Below are 18,030 nucleotides of genomic sequence, written 5' to 3' on the forward strand. Positions count from 1 at the left end.
ACTCGACGCTGGGTCCTTTAGTAGCAGCTACACCGATCACATAACCAAGTCAGTTCGTCGAGCCCTATCTTTCGTCCCTCTCGCTCCTGGTACGGCACATCTGCCTCGGGCAATCGACACACACGCAGCCATGTCGTCGCGCCTCTACTTGCGGCTACCCAACCTGCCGTCATTCCACCATGCCATCACCTCGTTCCTCGGGTTCATGGACCTCAAGATTGGTGCTTCTATCTTGACCTTGTTCGCACTCTTCAATAAGACGGCCGGTGTCTATGGCATCCTTGCCGTCTTCCAGGGCGGCACATTTGCTCAGGTGGCCTTGTACCTCTACTCGATAGCAACCATCGTCGTCTTCCTGTGGGGACTCAAGGGCATTTCTGATGAAGACGCTCAGCACGTGCTTACGTATGCACACTTTTTCACGCTCGACCACATGATCTCGACATTCTGGACGCTCCTATTCACGTTCAACTGGTTCTACTTTACCCCGCACGACGGCCGTCCGACCACCAATCAGTCGTCGCATCAGACGGGCCTCATGGACCTCATCGAGTCTATCGAGTCGCAGTACAGGACGCCCGAACAGATGGCCAAACTGCATCACGACCAGCTCACACCCGAGCAGCGCAAGATCAGCGCACAACGCATCTGGAAGGAGGAGAAGGACTTCTCGGCTGCCGTTCTGGGCCTCGGCTGGCTCATTAAGATCTACTTTGCCCTCGTGCTCTACTCGTATGCGCTGCACCTTCGTCATGGCACCTACCGCACCTTGCCGCTTTCCAAGGCTTCGGCCAACTCGGCTGCCTCGCGATCTGGTAGTGGACGCTCCGAGTATCGTTACCATCCCGTAGTCGAAGAGGACGAGCTGGAGAGCTGGAGCGATGACGGTGAAGCAGACGCCAATGCTGGCCAGCAGACTAGCAGTAAAGTAGCCGACAACGGCAGTGGCTCAATATCGTCGACAGCAGCTGCTTCGGGTGATCCTGCATCCGGTGGAGCCAGAGCTGTCATCGATCGTTTGGCTGCATAACCGCCGATTTCGCTTGACCCTCGTTACTCAGTCATTGCTCTCTCTCTCGATGAACCGTTCATGTCACCATCGCTACGTTCGATAACAGTGCACATTGACAATTCTCAACCATACAGGACAGCTCATTTGCGTGAAAGCCTGCACTGCCAAAGACGCTCCGCACTCTGTGCCAGCAAAAGCCCAGTCGGCCCGCGACGGGCACAAAGTAGACCATATGCATGAGCCATCATCGGGTATTGAGCGAAGAGTACATCGGCGATGTTGTAGATATGGGAATTTGTTGTTAAGCCTCTGCTCGGCCGGTTTTGAGCCTAATCACGTGTCACTAACAAGCTTTTCTGCATATTCGAAACCTCCAAATATAAAAATACTTTGAAGTGGCGCATTGCTTGTATCAAACTGGCCAGAAAATCGGACCTTGAGGCAGCAGACGGCCCCCTCAGCATCAGAAGTAGAAAGCACGTTCGAGATAGTGGCCACGCTACCGTGTATCTGCGACGCTCAGATTCAGGCAGCGTAGCGCAGTCTCGTCGAAAGACGGAGAACTCGAAGTGGCCTCAACGGGCCCAGAGCCGTGCTGTGTGGCCCTGTGTGTGTGTGTGTGTGTGAGGCTGTCGGAGAGAACTGGAGAGCGTCCTGGACGAATCTTCTCATAGTTTGGAGCAAGCATAGAGCAGCAGCGGGCAGAAGCAGCAGCACCAGCGAAGCACGGGTGAGTGCTTTGATCGTCGTCGCCGTCGCTCCTCTCATCATCCACCACCAACCCTCCTCACCTCGTCATATCACATATTCGTCAAGATGGTCTCCTCGTCGCGCCGAGTTTCTCGCAAGGCTCACTTTGATGCCCCTGCCCACATCCGAAGAAAGATCCTCTCGGCCTCGCTCAACAAGGAGCTCCGCGCTGAGCATGGCGTAAGTATGCCGTTATTCAATATGCAGCAATCACCCGACGTTCGACAGATCAGCCACAAATACGCAGCCCGTTCAGCCACCAGTTCAGCACCGCGCATTCTATTCCGACCTGGTTTAGCGCATCATCAGAACAGAATCGACAACAGCATCGCAGACAATTGGAAACTTCGAAAATCGCGCAGCATTCTGTATGCATCTATTCATTCAACGCAGCATTCATGCCTTTGTCCACCCTCAGCACCACCCCATGCAGCAGCATTTCGGTATCATTGACAAGTCAGTTCGGCCGGCAGACGAAATGGGGGAGGAGGGACATTACCGCCGTTCTAGCAGGCAGGCGAAATGCACCAAGGCGACCGCATTATACCCGTTGCATGAAGCTGGAAGACCACCTCTATTTCATGTACCTGGGCTCCCTGGAACCAGTCTCGTTCGATATGTAGAGAGCTCGTTGATGTTGCAAACGATGTGTCGACGAAGAGGTGCTGCCAAGGACATTTAAGGCAGCGATCATGCGATGGAAGGTGGAACGACAGTAGCTGTTCAGAAGGGACAATGATATTGCAGTATGGGAGAACGCAATCTTTTCGATGTGATGCGCGGTCAGCTAGCACAAATGATATAGGACTCAAGTCGGGCACTACCACAGACAAAGACACGTACACAAATATGGTGGCAGCGACAAGCACCACTTCCTAACACCAATATTCTCTCTCAGCATCGACACTCGTACTCCTGTTTCCGGGAACATGGCATTTCCGACGACCGGGCTCTATGACGTCGACTCACTCTCTGCAAGTCCGTCTACGCTCAGTTACGCGTAACGGCTCCAAACTCGACGTGGATGATTGCATGCAGATTCCAGATATACCTTGATCGCGCAGTAGCCCTTACTGACTTGTTTTTCCATTCCAATCTATCCTCCTTGCTCTCCTCTGCAACAGATCCGTTCGCTCCCTGTCCGCAAGGATGACGAGGTCCTGATCGTCCGTGGTTCGTCCAAGGGCGCTGAGGGCAAGGTCACCCAGGTGTACCGCAAGAAGTGGGTCATCAACATCGAGCGCATCCACCGTGAGAAGACCAACGGTGCCACTGTCCCCCTTGGCATCCACCCTTCCAACGTGGTCATCACCAGCCTCAAGCTCGACGAGGACCGCAAGAAGATCATTGCCCGCAAGTCGTCCAAGAAGGAGACTGCTGAGACCAAGGACAACTAAGTGTTTTGCTAAGCACTTTCTTGGTTTCCTCTAGGCATCAGTAGTTGTTCCGGTTTTCTTGTTCTCATTGTCGCGGCCTCATATCTTTTCAACCCTCCTCTCGATCCACGTCGCTGTTGATACGGAGTCCACGATTGGCGCTTAGCTGAACTCTCGGCGGGTGTGTCATCGGACTCCGGCAGCAAACGTGCAAAAAGACATCAACACGCTCCTTCCTCGGCGAATGCATCTTTTCTGTACAACTCTTTGTTCTCTTCCAGCATCTTTCTCACTTCTTCTTGCGACCCGAGGAAGGAGTCCCTCCTATTCGAGCTTCGGACGTCATTTCAACTGCACACTAGCTAGGATGAGGAGAGCAGTGGTAGTTTCTGGCTGCTGCACCTGCATCCACAGACTTGCTAGTTGTCAGGATGTCTCGGACTCGTTAATCTTGCCCCCTTTTCACTTACTGTAGAAGCCTTGTGCAAGCTTTGTCTCTACACCTCACAAGCCAGTCGTACCGCCTTGTGCATGCGATCCACTCTACCCACCCAAAAATCAAACGCACATTAGTGACTCTCCCTTCCTCTTCGCCTTGTGAACTACCTCAGCCATGCCGTCGCTTGAGCGTGCGGGTGCACGTGGTGAGCGTCCTGTTCTGGCCCCGCGATTCAGGGGCGTGGTGACAGACAGATTTGAGAAGATCATGCCCGCAAGACTGGTATCCATTTCCACCTCTTTTTTGAGTCCCCAATTTTGGCATTCCTTTCTTTTTTCAAGCAGTCTTTTTTCGAGTCTTGCAATCCGGTGGGAGACTGTGTCTCAATGCCCAACCTCTTATGTTGTAGCCACTACAGAGATGACTTCGAGCCGACACGCTCCCTGAGAGAGAGGCAAGCAAGCCGGAGCTCGATATACCGACAATTCATGCTTCGATGCATGGAAGGCCAGAATGCAAGCCACGTCCGGCTGTCGAAAGACATCCGCGCAAGCTCGTCATCGAATGGACTGCAAGGGATCGTGTCGGTCAGCAATCCCGGTCAACCTCTGCGACCCCTCCTTCCCCACTCCGTCCATTCTTCGCGTCCAGTCATGTTCAAGAACCTTTTTGTTCGGCATGCTGGGTCATGCTTGCCGCACTGCTCGATCACCTGCTGTCGACGCATGCCTCTGCAGACCGCTTCCAAGACATACGAGACCGGCCTCTTGTCGCGGCGAGTGCAGCGTGCGTATCTGGCCTTGCCCTTGGGAAGGGAAACAGGGTGCACTTGGATAGGGTGGGATTCGCGCGGTGGTGTGATTTGCATGTGATGCTCTAGAACCGAGTCGGAAGCGATGGCACCATCGGCTTGATTTTTTGCAAAAGAAACAGATGTGGCTGAGCCCTTTACGGTCACGCGGTTCTTTCCCACACAGAGCCCGCGATCACGGAGGGCCGAAATTCTAAAGCTGGGTTTTCTGTTCTTCGGTACAGCATCTCTACACAGGAAATTCGGGCTTAATGCTTGTGCTTTTACGGATCTTGTCCCTTCGAGTGTTGAGCTGCTGCTGCTGCTGCTGCTGCTGCTGCTCTACGGAAGCGATATGATAATCACGGGAGCGTGTGGCGCACCATCGAACGCGGAAACCAGAGCGTCTCGGCTTTGCTCACGTTCGACGCACGCTTGCACCATCGACGAATTCCGACTGCCAAGTTGCAACCGAGCAAAAGGCGCAGAGACCTTTGAAATTGAGCCGAGGCCAAGCTGAGTGCGGGTTCTGCCTTTTTTCCACCAGGCTCAGGCTCGACCACACACACGTACACTACGCACGCAAGCTGCTCTTGGTCGTCGCTCCTTCTTCCACCTTTGCCAAATCTCGCTTCACACCTTGCTCTTGTTTGTACGCCATCACTGCGACGTTGCGTGCCTGCTTTGCTTGCTGCCCTGTCGATCCCGCCCACGTCTTTCGACACCCGGCCACACACACACACACACATCCCTACCGCTTGCGCACCCTCAACTGGTTTGTACGCGAGCACACTGCAACACCCCTTGCCACTGCTCATCACTTAACTCCTGCACCCCGGATAACGCCATTCTGTCGTGATCACCTAGCTCTCGACGCATCCGTCTCCGACAATCCGTTTCCTGCGCGCCAGTCTCCTCTGTTGCTCGGACGCTCTCACAATCCTCCTCGTCGTCTTCGTACTGCATCTGCAAGCGCCACCCGGGGTGACGCTGTGTTTGCTGCGCATCCTCACATCGGCTCGCCCTCCGCCGCCAGTCGATCTCCTAGTCTATCTAAGCACAGCCCGCTTTCCCACGCCCTAGCATCGTAAGCTGCGCGCTTGTGGACCAACGTGCCACCGAGCTCGGATCTGCTTCATCCGCAACAAGAACCCTGGGAGCATCATACAGCGCAGCGCAGTCCAGCGCCACACAAACAAACCGCTAAGCTCTGCAATGCACTCGCATCTGCACTTTGGCCGCTGAGCTTCAATTCCAAATCCCTTGGCCTTACTCCGCGTCGGTCCGCTGTAGCCTCCTCCTCCAACACAAAATGTCAGCAAGCTCGACGGGGAGATCTCCCTCGGCTGGAGTGAACTCTTCCTTGCACCACCACCATCACCTTCCACATCAACATCAACACAGCCTATCACACTCTCCTGATCACACCGAGCAACCTCGATCGCAGGACCTGCAGTCGCAGCTGCACGCCTCGTCACAAAGCTCTGCGATCGCTTCGTCGTCCCGGCATACTCTCGACCAAGACGGGGAAGCTTCAGATCCATCAGCACCAGCACATCCAGTAGCCTCCTCCTCGTCAGCGAACCGACGACGAACATCCGCATCCTCCCTTCTATCGTCGCCAGCGTCCACCTACGCAATCGACGACTCTGACCTCGGTTCACAGTCTCTCTCGCTCTCGGCACATCTACAGGCAGCGTCTCAGCCCAGCAGCAACAGCCTCGACAGTCGTGCTGTCACTTCAGACCATTTCAACACCTCGGCGATGGCCACTCTCACCGTCAACACGCCTCCCGCTGCTCACCAATCCGATCCAATGCTGCAGTATCGCTCCACTAACAGTCCGCTCCACAAGTCGTCTGCCTCCTTCCATCAGCATCATCGTTCCTCCTCTCCCCCACCTCCGTCTGTGTCCTATACACAGCCTCCCGTCACCTCGTCACTCGCCAACGTTACTGCGGGCGACGGCTGGGCCATCGTTCCTAAATCTGCCAGGTCCAGCCCCGCGGTTCCCGATGCTGCTGTCGCTGCTGCGGCCGCTACCGCTAATGCATCAGCATCGTCCAGCGCGCCGTCAGCTTCGACAGCCCAGCAGCCCAGCATTGCCGATCTCACCGGTCTCAGTCAGGCTGCGTACGCACACACCGCCAACGATGCTTCCAACCGTCGCTGCGGACCTGCCGATCTGGGCTCCAGCTACGATGTCCCCTTCGGAGAGAGGGCCTCCCCCGCCATCATTTCTCTTGCTCAACGCAACGCACGACCCCTGAGCCGCAACGGTACTCGCCCACCGAGTCCGTTGACCTTGTCACCCGCCCTGCCAAGCGATTCACTCAATCCGTCAGGCTCGCATCGAGGAGGTCTTCGTGGTTCCGATGAGGACCTCGAGGTTCCGGACAAGGACGTCGCCATGGATACCAGCGACGATAGCTGTACCTCGACCGGCGCTACGCCTCTTGTGCCACCAGCAACCCGCAAGCTCTGTGTTCGACATCAGCGCATGGCCGATGAAGGCACCACCGCCCGGCTGCAGAAGGTAAGTTCACATCATCCCGTCCATGCCATCACCTCCGCCATCTCGTCCATGTCTCCCCTGTACCTTCCCCCATTCCTCGTTCCCCATTTCTTCCATCGCCTCGTAACCTGCTGTTTGCCTCTCATGAGCCATTCAGAGGCTGCAAGGTTGATGCAGTTCCGGCAGCTTCGTGTCGCCCATTTGTTTCTCGCGGGCGCTCGTTGCTGTCCAGCGACAGTCAGGGGTTCTCCTCAGATTGTTCGTGGATCTTCGATCATGCTATATTGAAACACTCTGTTTGAAGCCTCGATCTTCCTTATAGGTCGTGTGCTATAAGTGATGTGGTACATTCTTTTCCTCATTGACCGTGCTGCCTTTTGCTAGGCTTCTCCGGCTTCCGTGGCACTTCGCTTCGTCGTCCATGACACCACGTACTGACCATCCTCCTCTGTTGCATCGTCTGTATCATGTTTGTTGGGAACAACGTTTGTAGTCGATCGAAAGTCTGCCCTTGGCTGATCAAACAGCCGTCAACACGGTCTGGTCGCTCTTCTCGTCTTCCACTCATTCACGAAGGGCACTCATTCTCCAAGGTATCCTCACCATGTGCTGCTTCAGCCAGCTCTCGCTCTTGTCCTCAGAGCTGGCGCTGGCTATCCGCATCGACCCCTTCTCGCTCTTCCCTCGAGAGGTGTCGCTCAAGGTGCTCGGTCATCTTGACGCGATGAGTCTCGGCAGGGCTGCACAGGTCAGCCGTTCGTGGAAGCAGCTAGCCGACGATGATCTGCTTTGGCGTAACATGTGCGAGCAGCACATCGAGCGCAAGTGCGAAAAGTGTGGTTGGGGTCTGCCGCTGCTCAGCGAACGTCGTCGTCGTGCGCCCGGTCCTGCTGTGCAGCTCGGTACGCCAGAGTCGCGCGATCTTAGCTCCGACGGTTCTGGGTGTACTTCTTCTACCACGCCTGGTTCACTGAAGCGCAGCATCACCGCCGCTGCCAATGCTGCTGCACTCGAAAAGCAGTCGCGCTCTCGTGCTTCCAGCCCCTCGCCTTCTAGCGGTCGAAACCACTCGCGCTCCATCTCGGGCCAGCGCGATCTGCAGATGGACACCATCCACGAGCAACGAGACCGCGATGCTCCTCCTCTCAAGAAGCAGCGCAGCGGGCTCAATGGCGAGGCGACTGCCTCTGGTTCGTCCTCTAGCGGCGTCCCCAAAACCCGTCCTTGGAAGTCGGTCTACTGCGAGCGTCTGGCTATCGAGCGCAACTGGCGTCGCGGTCGCTACACCTCGCGCACGCTCACTGGTCATACGGACGGCATCATGTGTCTCCAATTCAACGAGAACCTGGCGCACCCTGCCTTCCCCGTTGTCATCACGGGTAGCTACGACCGAACTGCGCGAATTTGGAATCTAGAGACGGGCGAGATGCTCCGCGTGCTCGAGGGTCACACACGCGGAGTGCGCTGCTTGCAGTTTGACGAGGCTAAACTCATCACTGGCTCCATGGACCGCACGCTCAAGATCTGGAACTGGAGGACAGGAGCGTTGATGCGCACTCTCGAAGGTCACACCGAAGGCATTGTTTGCTTGCATTTCAACGATGATACTCTCGCTAGTGGCAGTGCCGACAGCAACATCAAGATCTGGAACTTCCGCACGGGCGAGTGTTACACCCTTCGAGGCCACCGCGACTGGGTCAACGCCGTCACACTCTGGACTGGCCCAGCAGCCAAGAAGCGCCAGCAGCGTCTGCGTGAAGCGCTGCGTGAAGCTCGTCCCACCACCTCGATCAAGGAAGAGGACCCGACTGCAGCTGGCACGTTCCTCTTCTCGGCTTCCGATGACGGCTCGATCCGACTTTGGGATTTGGGCCTGCGCGAGTGTCTGCTCACTTTTGAGGGCCACGTCGGCCAGGTGCAGAGTTTGAAGCTGGTCATGATGGACGACGAGGCCGTGCGAAAGCTTGTCGGCGGTGCAGCCGGCGGCGTCGAAGCTGAAGCACCTGCGCACCAGCGTAACGGTGGCCCGCGTCCGAACGGCAACGGTGACGAAGAGGCGAATGCTTTCGAGGTCGGAGACCAGGATATGCTCTCATTGGAAGACCAGGAGTCATACTTCCTCGGTGATGCTAGCCTTTCGCCGTCTCGCCAACAATTTGGCGGTGGCTTGGCATCATCTGTGGGAGCGGCAGACATTGGACCCGGTGCCAGCAGCAATTCCACCAGGGTCGGCGCCGCCGCTGCGCGCCGAGCATCCAACGCCAGCGAGATCCCCGAACGCTTCTACCAAGCTGGCAACGGTAGCGGCGCTGGCCCTCGCCGCTCCGGGTCTGGTGCTGGTTCGTCTTCCGCTTCGTGTGAATCGCAGCAGCGACAGCGTCGTCGAATCGACAAGACGCTCCTGCGTGTTCAGGAGCGTCTTTGCGCGGCTGGGCTCGTCGATCCGCTGCCGCTGGATGCCGAGATGGGCGATTTGGACCCTACCATTCGTGCAGTTCGATCCAGCAACGGCAACCGCTCCGGCGACGAGCAGCAACAATCACAGCGCAGTGGACAGTCGAGCACCGGTATCGGCAGCAGCAGCAGCAACAACAGCAATAACTCAGCCAATGCGGATCGTCACCATGCCAAGCCTCGACCTGTGCTCATCTCGGGCTCGCTGGATAACACGCTCAAGATCTGGGATGTGCGCACGGGCCGATGCATCCGAACGCTGTTTGGCCACGTCGAGGGCGTCTGGTCATTGGATGTAGACAAGCTGCGCATTGCGTCGGCGTCACATGACCGGACGATCAAGATCTGGGATCGCGATACGGGCTATTGCCAGAACACGTTGGTGGGGCACAAGGGTGCGGTGACGTGCGTTAGTCTGAGTGATGATAAGATCGTCAGTGGCTCGGACGATGGTGATATTAAGGTGTGGAGTTTCGCTGCTGGGGCGGGTAATGTGACGCCGGTGCCGACGCAGAGTAGTGGTGCGTCGGCGGTAGCGACTACCCCGCAGCACCGGTTCGCTACACCGGTGAACAACGGTGATCTCGGCGGTCCTGCTCCTGTGGACTGACGAGCTCTGGCGCCTCCGTTCAATGTTTGAGGCTTCTCGTAGATGTGTTTCCTCTCTTTCTCTCTGTTATACTTTGCATTTCTTGTTTTCTCCCAGCTCGTTTCTAATCGATTCTACGTTTCGCATGCAATCACATCCTCTTCGTCCTGATTCCTGTTCATACAATTGCGCGCTGGTGACCGAGTGTGATGGTTTCAGTGCGTGTGTGGGCTCTCTCTCTCTCTCTGTGTGTGTGTGTGTGTGTAAAAGTACGATTTTGAACCGACGGACTGCGGGTTACGTGTACATCGAAACAAGCTCTAACGGCAACGGGGAGCGGCGGATCACGGCTCAGCGTCGGTGGCGGCGACCATGTCGTCCAGCGTCTCGGTGTGCGGCAGCGACTCGTCGTCAGGGTGAGACTGCTCGCCTTGCGCTGCCGCCACGACGTCCTGTTGGGAATCAATCGCCGACGAAGAAAGACCCTCTGCATCAGTACCATGCCCATTCCCATTCGGAACCATGTCTGCATCTCCGCGCGTCCCCTCCGTTTGCGCTTCCGCCTCGCCCTTTCCTTTCTCACCTTCACCTTGACCCACGCCGTTCGCCCCCGCCTGTTGTGCAGCCGTGTACTCGTCGAGCTCGCGCATCACCTCCTCGCCACGCATGGTCTCGGCGCGCTCGTCGTCGTCATCTCTCTTCTTGAAGCGCAAATTGCTCTCGTAAAACTGCAGCAGCTTCAACGGGCACCGATGATGCGCCACGATGCTCTCGAACGCAAGCCGATCGCCATTCTCGAAATGCACAAACACGCGCAGCTTGTTGTCTGACATCTTCTCGACCGCTTCAACGCGCTTGACGATGGGGTCCCAGTCGGGGATGCGGGCGTAGCGCTTGCGCAGGCGATCGAGCTTCACAGCGTGCAGATGCTGCGCCTCGAGCACTTGGCGCTGCTCGTCGGTCAGATTGGGGTCCGAACGGATGCGCTGCAGTGCAGGGTCGGATGCTACGTCGATCAGCGCGTCGTCCGGTGTAGGACTACGCGAAGGGGCGAGGCCGTCCGTGACTCTTCGTGCGACTTTGGTACGGCTGCTGGGTGTCTCGCCGTGTGCGAGCAGCGACAATTCTCGACGGCCCGACCTCTTGCCTGCAGCAGCTAACGATGAGGAAGAAGCTTTGGCTGCAGGCGAGGACGCAGAAACCGACGACTGCCGCTTCCCCTTCTTGCCGCCTTTTGTTCCCATCCTCTTAACCCGCTTCTCCGGCACTTTGGCCCAATACTCGGTGATCATCTCCTGCGCTCCGCCCATATCCGACTCGTACACCCACGAGTTTTCCGAATCCGGATAACCCTTCCACTTGACAAAGTACGAGAGCTCCCCGGCCGAGCTGTCCTGGAAGTGCGAAACAATCGATTCGATCTCGTACTCGTCTTCGGCCACATCGCTGCTGTCACCTTCGCCGTCCTCGACATGGGTCGCTCCATTCGTAGCAGCAGCGCCGGTGGTAGTGGTCGTGTCGCCGTTGGAATCGATCATCTGGACATCATCGTTTGAGCTGAGCGGCGCAGCGCCCAAAGATGAGTTGGACGGTCCTGCAATGGTGTGCGACATATACTGTAGAAGCGCAGGGTGTTGTGGACGAGGGCACGGATTGTCCTGCTGGCCAAGAGGTCGACAATGGCTCTTGGGAGCGGAAGGATCGCGGTGTTGCGAGCGACGATGCGGAATATCCTTTGTCGGATTCCGGTACAGCAACGAGGGCCTCCGCGTGTATCGGAGGCTACCGATATATAGTTGCCGTGAGCGCTCTGTAAGGAAGTGCACGGGAAGAGGTGTTGAGGAAGAGAGAGAGAGAGACGAAGCAAGCCGATGGGCTTCGAGTAATTGCGCACAGACAAAAAGAAAACGCACAATAGGCGCGTCTCTTTTCATTTATTGATATTAAAAATAGTAAGTACTGGCAAAAGGAGGAAAAGAGAAGGAGCTCGCAGAAGCTCTAAAGTCGCGTAAAGTGGAAACAAAGCTTCTCGACGCGACCTTGATTGTTCTGAGGTGCGGTGCGTCTCTGATCTCGAAGCTCTCTCTCTGTTCACGACAGCTTCCCGCAGCTGAGAGAACTGTGGCCACGACATGGTCTACCACAACCCTTGAACAGCATCGTGTTGATTGTATTGCTCCTCTCCTCTCCCTCTCTGCTACTCCTCCGAAAGATGGTCGTACGAAATCCAATGAGCAACGATCTTGGCCATATCCTCCGAATGCTTCAAGCAAAACGCATGAGGTATCCCGATCCTGCAATGTGTGCTCGTAGCTCTCGAACGTCCATAATGATACTGTAGCCCCCTTGCGCTTGTACTCGTCCCTGTTCCGTTGCCTTGTTCCCTTTCTCCTCCTCCCGTCAACGCCGATTTGGGTGGCTCATCTTCGCTGTCGCTGCTCGATTCTTGCACCACAGCTTCGATGACAATCTCGCCGTTGGGTTTGCGGATCGCTTTGGCATTGCGCAGGTCCGGCACGCTTCCCGGGCTCGAGCGATATTCCGAGACGCTGAAGCTGCGCGTTCGCATGTGTGTTTTGCTGCCCCTCGCCGTGGCTGTACCGGGTCGAGAGGGGGTTTTATCGGTGAGGCCCAGGCCGGGGGGTAGGTGGACACGGTGCAGATGCAGCGAGCTCTCGACCTGCGTGCGGATCCACGTAGGCGCCCAGCCATCGCTGTCTTCGCTCGCCCAGTATGAGCGTACTCTTCCACCCGTTTCGTCGCTAGTGAAGCTCGAGATGGTATCGACGGTCGACTGTTCCAGTTTTTGCACGGTTGCAAACTCTTCCTGGGCCATGTTGAGCGCGTTGTAGACTGCACCCTTGGTCGTGAGCAGCTCGGCCGTCGCCAGCGACGCCGGTGCCGGTTGGCCCGTGATCAACCGTACCAGCCACACGACTAGCCATAGTGGCAGCAATGAGAATAGCAGCAGCGGCAGTGGCAGCACCACATTCCGCGTGATTCGATTCAGCACCAGCGCGTTGATTTTCCTTGCGTTCGGCGTCCTCCCGATCCACTCCATCGTCGGAAACAGCAATTGCAGCCCATCGACACCCACCTCTGGCCGCGCTTTCAACACCTCGCTCGCAATCCACGCTCCAATACTATGCCCGACCAGAATCACCTTCGTCTGCCGCCCCTCGGCGTTGTACATTCGGTTGATCGCATCGACCACCGCTACCTTATGCCGCACCTGATCGCGCAGCGTACAGCCGTAGCCCTTGCTCGCTTGGCTCTGATTCGTCTTGTTATCGCCCCATACCGCGTTGGAGCCCACTTTGGGCAGGGGCGCATGCCCGCGGTGCGAGACTGCGACGATCTCGATCCCAGACGACTTGAGCAGCGGGGATGTGTAGATCGAGTGCAGGAAATCGATGTAGTACGACGGGACGCCCGGGTTGCCAGGGATGAACAGCAGCACCACGCGCGGCGGAGTAGAGCGCGAAGACGGCCACCACAGCGTCTGTGCTCCGGCAAAAGACGACCAGATCGGGAGCGAGAGCGAGCTTGCAATCGATGGTGTTGGTCTCATCTTGAGGTCTACCTGCGACATGAAGAGGTGATTTGGCTCTACTGTGGTGGTCAATATACAGAGCCTGCCTCTATGTTCTTTCCGGGAGGGCTGACGTGAGAAGCAAAAGCAATGTCAGTGGATCTGAAGTCGCTAGGAGATGGTCGTCCTGGGCCAAGAACGATGGGATGATGCTTCTTGTTCCTCGCCGTGCTTGCGGCCAATTTGTTCCCGCTTCCACGAGTCAATTGAAAAAGGCTTGGCTGCACGTCATGCTTCAGTCCGTGCGCGCATCCAAATGCAGCTCTAATTTCTCCTTTGACATATGACCGACAGGGGAGAAAAGGCGGAGAAAAGGCGGAGAAAAAAAAAGGGACGCTCATCTTCTACTCGTGCTCATGCTTCGTATGCCACATCCATACCGCATCTCGTCATACAATCGGCAGCCAGAAAGGAGGTTCAGCAAACTCCCGAACAGCTTGTTCCTGAATGAATGAGGGTATAATGATTGTTGGTGGTAGGGCCCAACATGCAAATGCCAAGAGCTGATGACAACAAGTTGCTGGCGTGAGCCGAAGCTTTTACACCTTGCCTTCCTTGCGGTTCGAGCTGGCTCCTCTGAACAGCTTGCCGATCACCGATTCTCGCTTCTGATGCTTGCTTGAATCAGCGTTGCCGTTGCGCGCTGCTGCCGGAGCCGCATCCGCGCCATTGCCGTTGCCTCGCAAGCGACTGGCCGTGCGTTGAAGCATGTTCTGCTGCGCTGCTGCAGCCGCATTACCCTTATTTTGGTCGCTACGCTCTGGCTTGAGTGTGGCCGTGGTAGCAGACGACACCGACCGCTGCGTGGCCGGCGGCTCTGACGTCGCACTAGCAGAGCTGCCACGCGATGGGGAGACTGCAGGGGTGTCGTTCTCTGGCGCAAGAGTAGGATCCTTCTCCTCAGAAGTTTGGACCAGCTTCGACGATGCTGCTTCCGGAGCTGCCACCTCGGTGCTGAGTCTGAGGGCGGTCGGCTCTTCTCCACCTTCGCTCTGCTCGGCTGGCACGAACATCGGCGACGCCGTCTCTCCAATCGAAGCCAGCACGGAGTGGCCAGCCAAAGACGCATCGCCTTGCGCCGCATCCACTTGGTCGAACGAGACCGACTTGCGATGTGACAGTGCGTCCACTGAACGGTTGCGTCGCCGATTCACGCCACTGTCTTTGGCCGGCGACTCGTCAAAGCTGCTGAATCGGCGCCGCAGACTCGCTTCGTCCTCTTCCGTGGCGAGCACATGGTGACCATCGATGGACACCAGCTTTGTCGATCGGACCGAGCCGTGGGGTGATGGCAACGAGACCACGCCGGTAAAATTGCGAAATGGATCCAACTTCTCGAGATTGGGGGTTGTCGTTAGGCTGCTGATGGTACCAAAATCCCACGAGAGATAGTGCTGTGTCGAGTGGATCGAGGCGAGTCGTCGTCGCTCCTGTCGGTCAGTGAGAGGCGGCAGTCCGGACAGCACCGCCGAGATGAGATATTTGGGCGATTTGGCCTGCTTGAAGAATCCGTGCGAAAGCAGCTTGTCGGCTGTCGGTCGCTTCTCGGGATTCTTTTGCAGACATTGGCGCACAAAGTCGTCCATGAGCTTGGAATATTTGTGTGCGCCTCCGGTGCGGTCGAGTTGAGGCGGTTCGTCCTGCATGGTGCGCATGAGCACTTTGACCGGGTTGAGCTTGGAGTTGGGTGCACGGCCTTGAGCAAGCTCGAGTGCCGTGATGCCGAAACTCCAAATGTCGGCGGGCGTGCCGTAGTGCTTGCGCTCGATCACCTCGGGTGCCATCCAGCAAGGCGTGCCTACAAAGCTCTTGCGCTTGCCTTCGCTGGACAGCGTGCCGGATGTCTTGTCCGTCTCGCCCACAAACACGCCGACGCCAAAGTCACCGAGCAGCACCGTGCCGTCGTCATCAACGAGGATGTTGGCCGCTTTGAGGTCGCGATGGAGCCAGCCGTTGATATGCAGATAGTTGAGGCCCTCGAGCGCTTGCTTGAGGACCGTTGCAATGACCGTCTCGTCAAAGCCTTCCGCATGTGCGAAGCGCATAATGTCGAGCATGGAGCCGCTGCTCATGAGGCGCGTGGCAATGTGCAGCTTCGCGCCTTTGACCCAGCAACCACGAACTCGGAGTACATTCGGGTGCTTAGACAGCGACATGAGCTGCGTCTCTCTGCGCAGCTCTTCAGTATCACGGCCGTATGCTTCGAGGTCGATAACCTTGATGGCGCAAGCCTTGTCGAGCGGTTTGAAGACGCCTTGATGGACCACAGATGAGGCTCCGAAACCTGTCAAAGTCGAAAGCGAGCGATAAAAGGGGTCAGTGAGCCTGAACGGCAACGCAGACTGGCAAGCGGGCAAGTACGGCAGACTTACCGATCACATCTCCGACGATGTAGTCGTTGCCATTTGCCGAGTACATTGGCTTGAAGATGAACGCAAAACGTTGGATAGAGGAAAGGGTCAGTACGATTGCTCATGTCCACAAGTGATGAGGCCTTCGCTGACACGACCGGAGGGGAAGGTAATGCAGCGGACGCAATGGCAACGCGTATATATGGGAAGAGAGGCTACTCACCCAATCATCGTAGACGGAACCGATGTGCATGGCCGCCCTCATCTTGGTCATGCGGCTGGCAGCAGCGTCCTTGTTGTTGTGGCTCTCGCGCGATGTGCTGCTTCGAGGAGTCAAGACTGGCGAGACGCTGAGAATGGAAGTGGGGGCTGACGTGGTGCTGGTGCTGGTGCTGCTTCCGCCGCTGTCGCCGTTGCCGCCGGCAGCAAAAGTAGGTGGAGGCCCTGCATGGTTAGAAGAGCCGCTGACTTTGCGCAAGGCCTCCAATGCCATTGTGGGGGGACGCGCGACGACTGATTCAAGTCCGCTCGACGACACTTCAGAAAGCCGGAGTGGACACGAGGGCCGCTGCGCAATGAGATGCGGTTGATAAACGTGGCCGCCTAGATGGACGCCCAGCTGAGGCAGCAGCAAAAGATAAGAACAGAGTTGGATCTAGCTCGAGTATGGTGGGCTGCGTTGGCGTCGAGGAGCTTGAGTTTGATGAGGAAAACTTGAGACCAAGTCAGGACGTGCGGAGGCGAGTCTGGCGCAACGGCAAATACGCAGATGATGCGAACCGAGCCAAGCTTTGTGCTGCAATGGGGCGGGGCTCCCTTTGATCCTTGTTTGTATGCGATATGAAAGGAGCTAGGTTTATCGGAGCGCGTCTGTAGGGATGACGATACGTGCTTGTCGGCGGTGTCGGAGGAGAGATTCGGAGGATATAGTGCTTGGGTGCAAACAATTGGAGGTGAAAAAGCAAGGAGGATGGTGGTGTGGTGGTCGGTGAGAGTGACGCTGACGTCCTTGGTTGATGGCGATGACGATGGAAGAGGTGAAGGAGTACTAAGAGCGTGGTCTGTTATGCTACTGACAGCTCACAGGGGTCAGCCATGTTGATCTTTTTCCTGCGTCGAGAACGAGAAAAAGATCCAGGAACGTGTCAGAGGCGAGCGTGAGGCGCTCAGGATTGCAGCATGCCAAGCCGCATACAATACGAGTCCACGCGGCCCAGCAGGCAGCAGCAGCTATTGGAAATCTAAAAAGATTGAAAAATTCAGGGTCCCATTCGGCTACAAAAAAAGCGCAGCTCGCCAAGCGGCACACCCCTTTGTTCAACGGGCCGGACAGCAGAGAACGGGCGAGTCGGGACAGGAGGGTCACACACTGTGACAACGACGAGAACGGGAGCAAGCCGAAAAAGGAAGGCTGACCTTTGGGGATGAGCGAACACGCCGTTCCTTCGCACCTTCTCGCACGGCCAATTGAAAGTCGGCAAGCAGAAAGCGCGGGGAAGGTGGCGCAAGCAGCGACAGGACATGGAAATCCAAACCACGCGCTATGCTTAGCGTTCCGCATGTGCCCCTGCAGAGTGGGCGCAGAAGAGACAGATCTCGTCGTCATCCAGCAGCCAGCAGCCAGCAGCCAGCAGCGAACAGTTACCAGTCATCAGCCATCAGCCATCTGCGTGGCAACCAGCGAGGATGACCGTTGATCACGACGACGATGGCGGCGTTGGACAGCTGCCCGTTGATGATCATCCCCTCTCGTTCGCCGACACGCCAAGCGGGAGCCGAAGGACGGGCTTGACGCACAGCTATCGGATCGAGTTCGACGTCGTTGCTCTAGCCTGATGAAAAGAAAAACGAGCGGGGTCGGCGACACCCCCCCCTTCTTTTTTCCCCTTTTTTGTGTTTTTGTTTTTGTTTTTTCGCCGATATCCGAGAGGGTGGATTCTTTAAAGGCAAAGAAGGGTACAAGCGTGTCGAGCAGACTAGTTGAGACTTTGCTGTTGGCAGAGAGAACGAGACAACGAAAGGCGTCAAAGTTCCTTTCTTCCATGCCCATTATTGTCAAGGCTGACGGCACTGTTGAAACAGCTTGTCGATAGCTAGACCTTGTAGATTGATGTCTCGTTGGCAAGGTCAGACGGAATTTCGCTCAGCTTCGTTATCGTAGT

General features: G+C 56.7%; 6 protein-coding genes across 6 annotated transcripts; 3 read left to right on the forward strand and 3 right to left on the reverse strand.

Moving 5' to 3' along the window:
- Positions 1-130: 130 nt before the first annotated feature.
- Positions 131-1,030, forward strand: EX895_000317 (uncharacterized protein; the record flags this gene model as incomplete). The annotated part of the gene is made up of 1 exon (XM_029880918.1): positions 131-1,030. The coding sequence occupies one exon, from the start codon at positions 131-133 to the stop codon at positions 1,028-1,030; it is 900 nt and encodes a 299-aa protein (XP_029742304.1).
- Positions 1,031-1,828: 798 nt separating this feature from the next.
- Positions 1,829-3,159, forward strand: EX895_000318 (uncharacterized protein; the record flags this gene model as incomplete). Its single annotated transcript, XM_029880919.1, has 2 exons — positions 1,829-1,942; positions 2,887-3,159. 2 exons carry the CDS (start codon positions 1,829-1,831, stop codon positions 3,157-3,159), a joined length of 387 nt encoding a protein of 128 aa, XP_029742305.1.
- Positions 3,160-5,679: 2,520 nt separating this feature from the next.
- On the forward strand, positions 5,680-9,946 carry EX895_000319 (uncharacterized protein; the record flags this gene model as incomplete). Its single annotated transcript, XM_029880920.1, has 2 exons — positions 5,680-6,903; positions 7,376-9,946. 2 exons carry the CDS (start codon positions 5,680-5,682, stop codon positions 9,944-9,946), a joined length of 3,795 nt encoding a protein of 1,264 aa, XP_029742306.1.
- A 323-nt stretch (positions 9,947-10,269) lies between these two features.
- Positions 10,270-11,538, reverse strand: EX895_000320 (uncharacterized protein; the record flags this gene model as incomplete). The annotated part of the gene is made up of 1 exon (XM_029880921.1): positions 10,270-11,538. One exon carries the CDS (start codon positions 11,536-11,538, stop codon positions 10,270-10,272), a length of 1,269 nt encoding a protein of 422 aa, XP_029742307.1.
- Positions 11,539-12,122: 584 nt separating this feature from the next.
- On the reverse strand, positions 12,123-13,517 carry EX895_000321 (uncharacterized protein; the record flags this gene model as incomplete). Its single annotated transcript, XM_029880922.1, has 1 exon — positions 12,123-13,517. One exon carries the CDS (start codon positions 13,515-13,517, stop codon positions 12,123-12,125), a length of 1,395 nt encoding a protein of 464 aa, XP_029742308.1.
- Positions 13,518-14,056: 539 nt separating this feature from the next.
- EX895_000322 (uncharacterized protein) lies at positions 14,057-16,361 on the reverse strand (the record flags this gene model as incomplete). Its single annotated transcript, XM_029880923.1, has 3 exons — positions 14,057-15,801; positions 15,890-15,938; positions 16,092-16,361. 3 exons carry the CDS (start codon positions 16,359-16,361, stop codon positions 14,057-14,059), a joined length of 2,064 nt encoding a protein of 687 aa, XP_029742309.1.
- Positions 16,362-18,030: the final 1,669 nt, after the last annotated feature.

Source organism: Sporisorium graminicola, chromosome SGRAM_1 (genome assembly GCF_005498985.1).
Source record: "Sporisorium graminicola strain CBS 10092 chromosome SGRAM_1, whole genome shotgun sequence".
Taxonomy (NCBI): Eukaryota; Fungi; Basidiomycota; class Ustilaginomycetes; order Ustilaginales; family Ustilaginaceae; genus Sporisorium; species Sporisorium graminicola.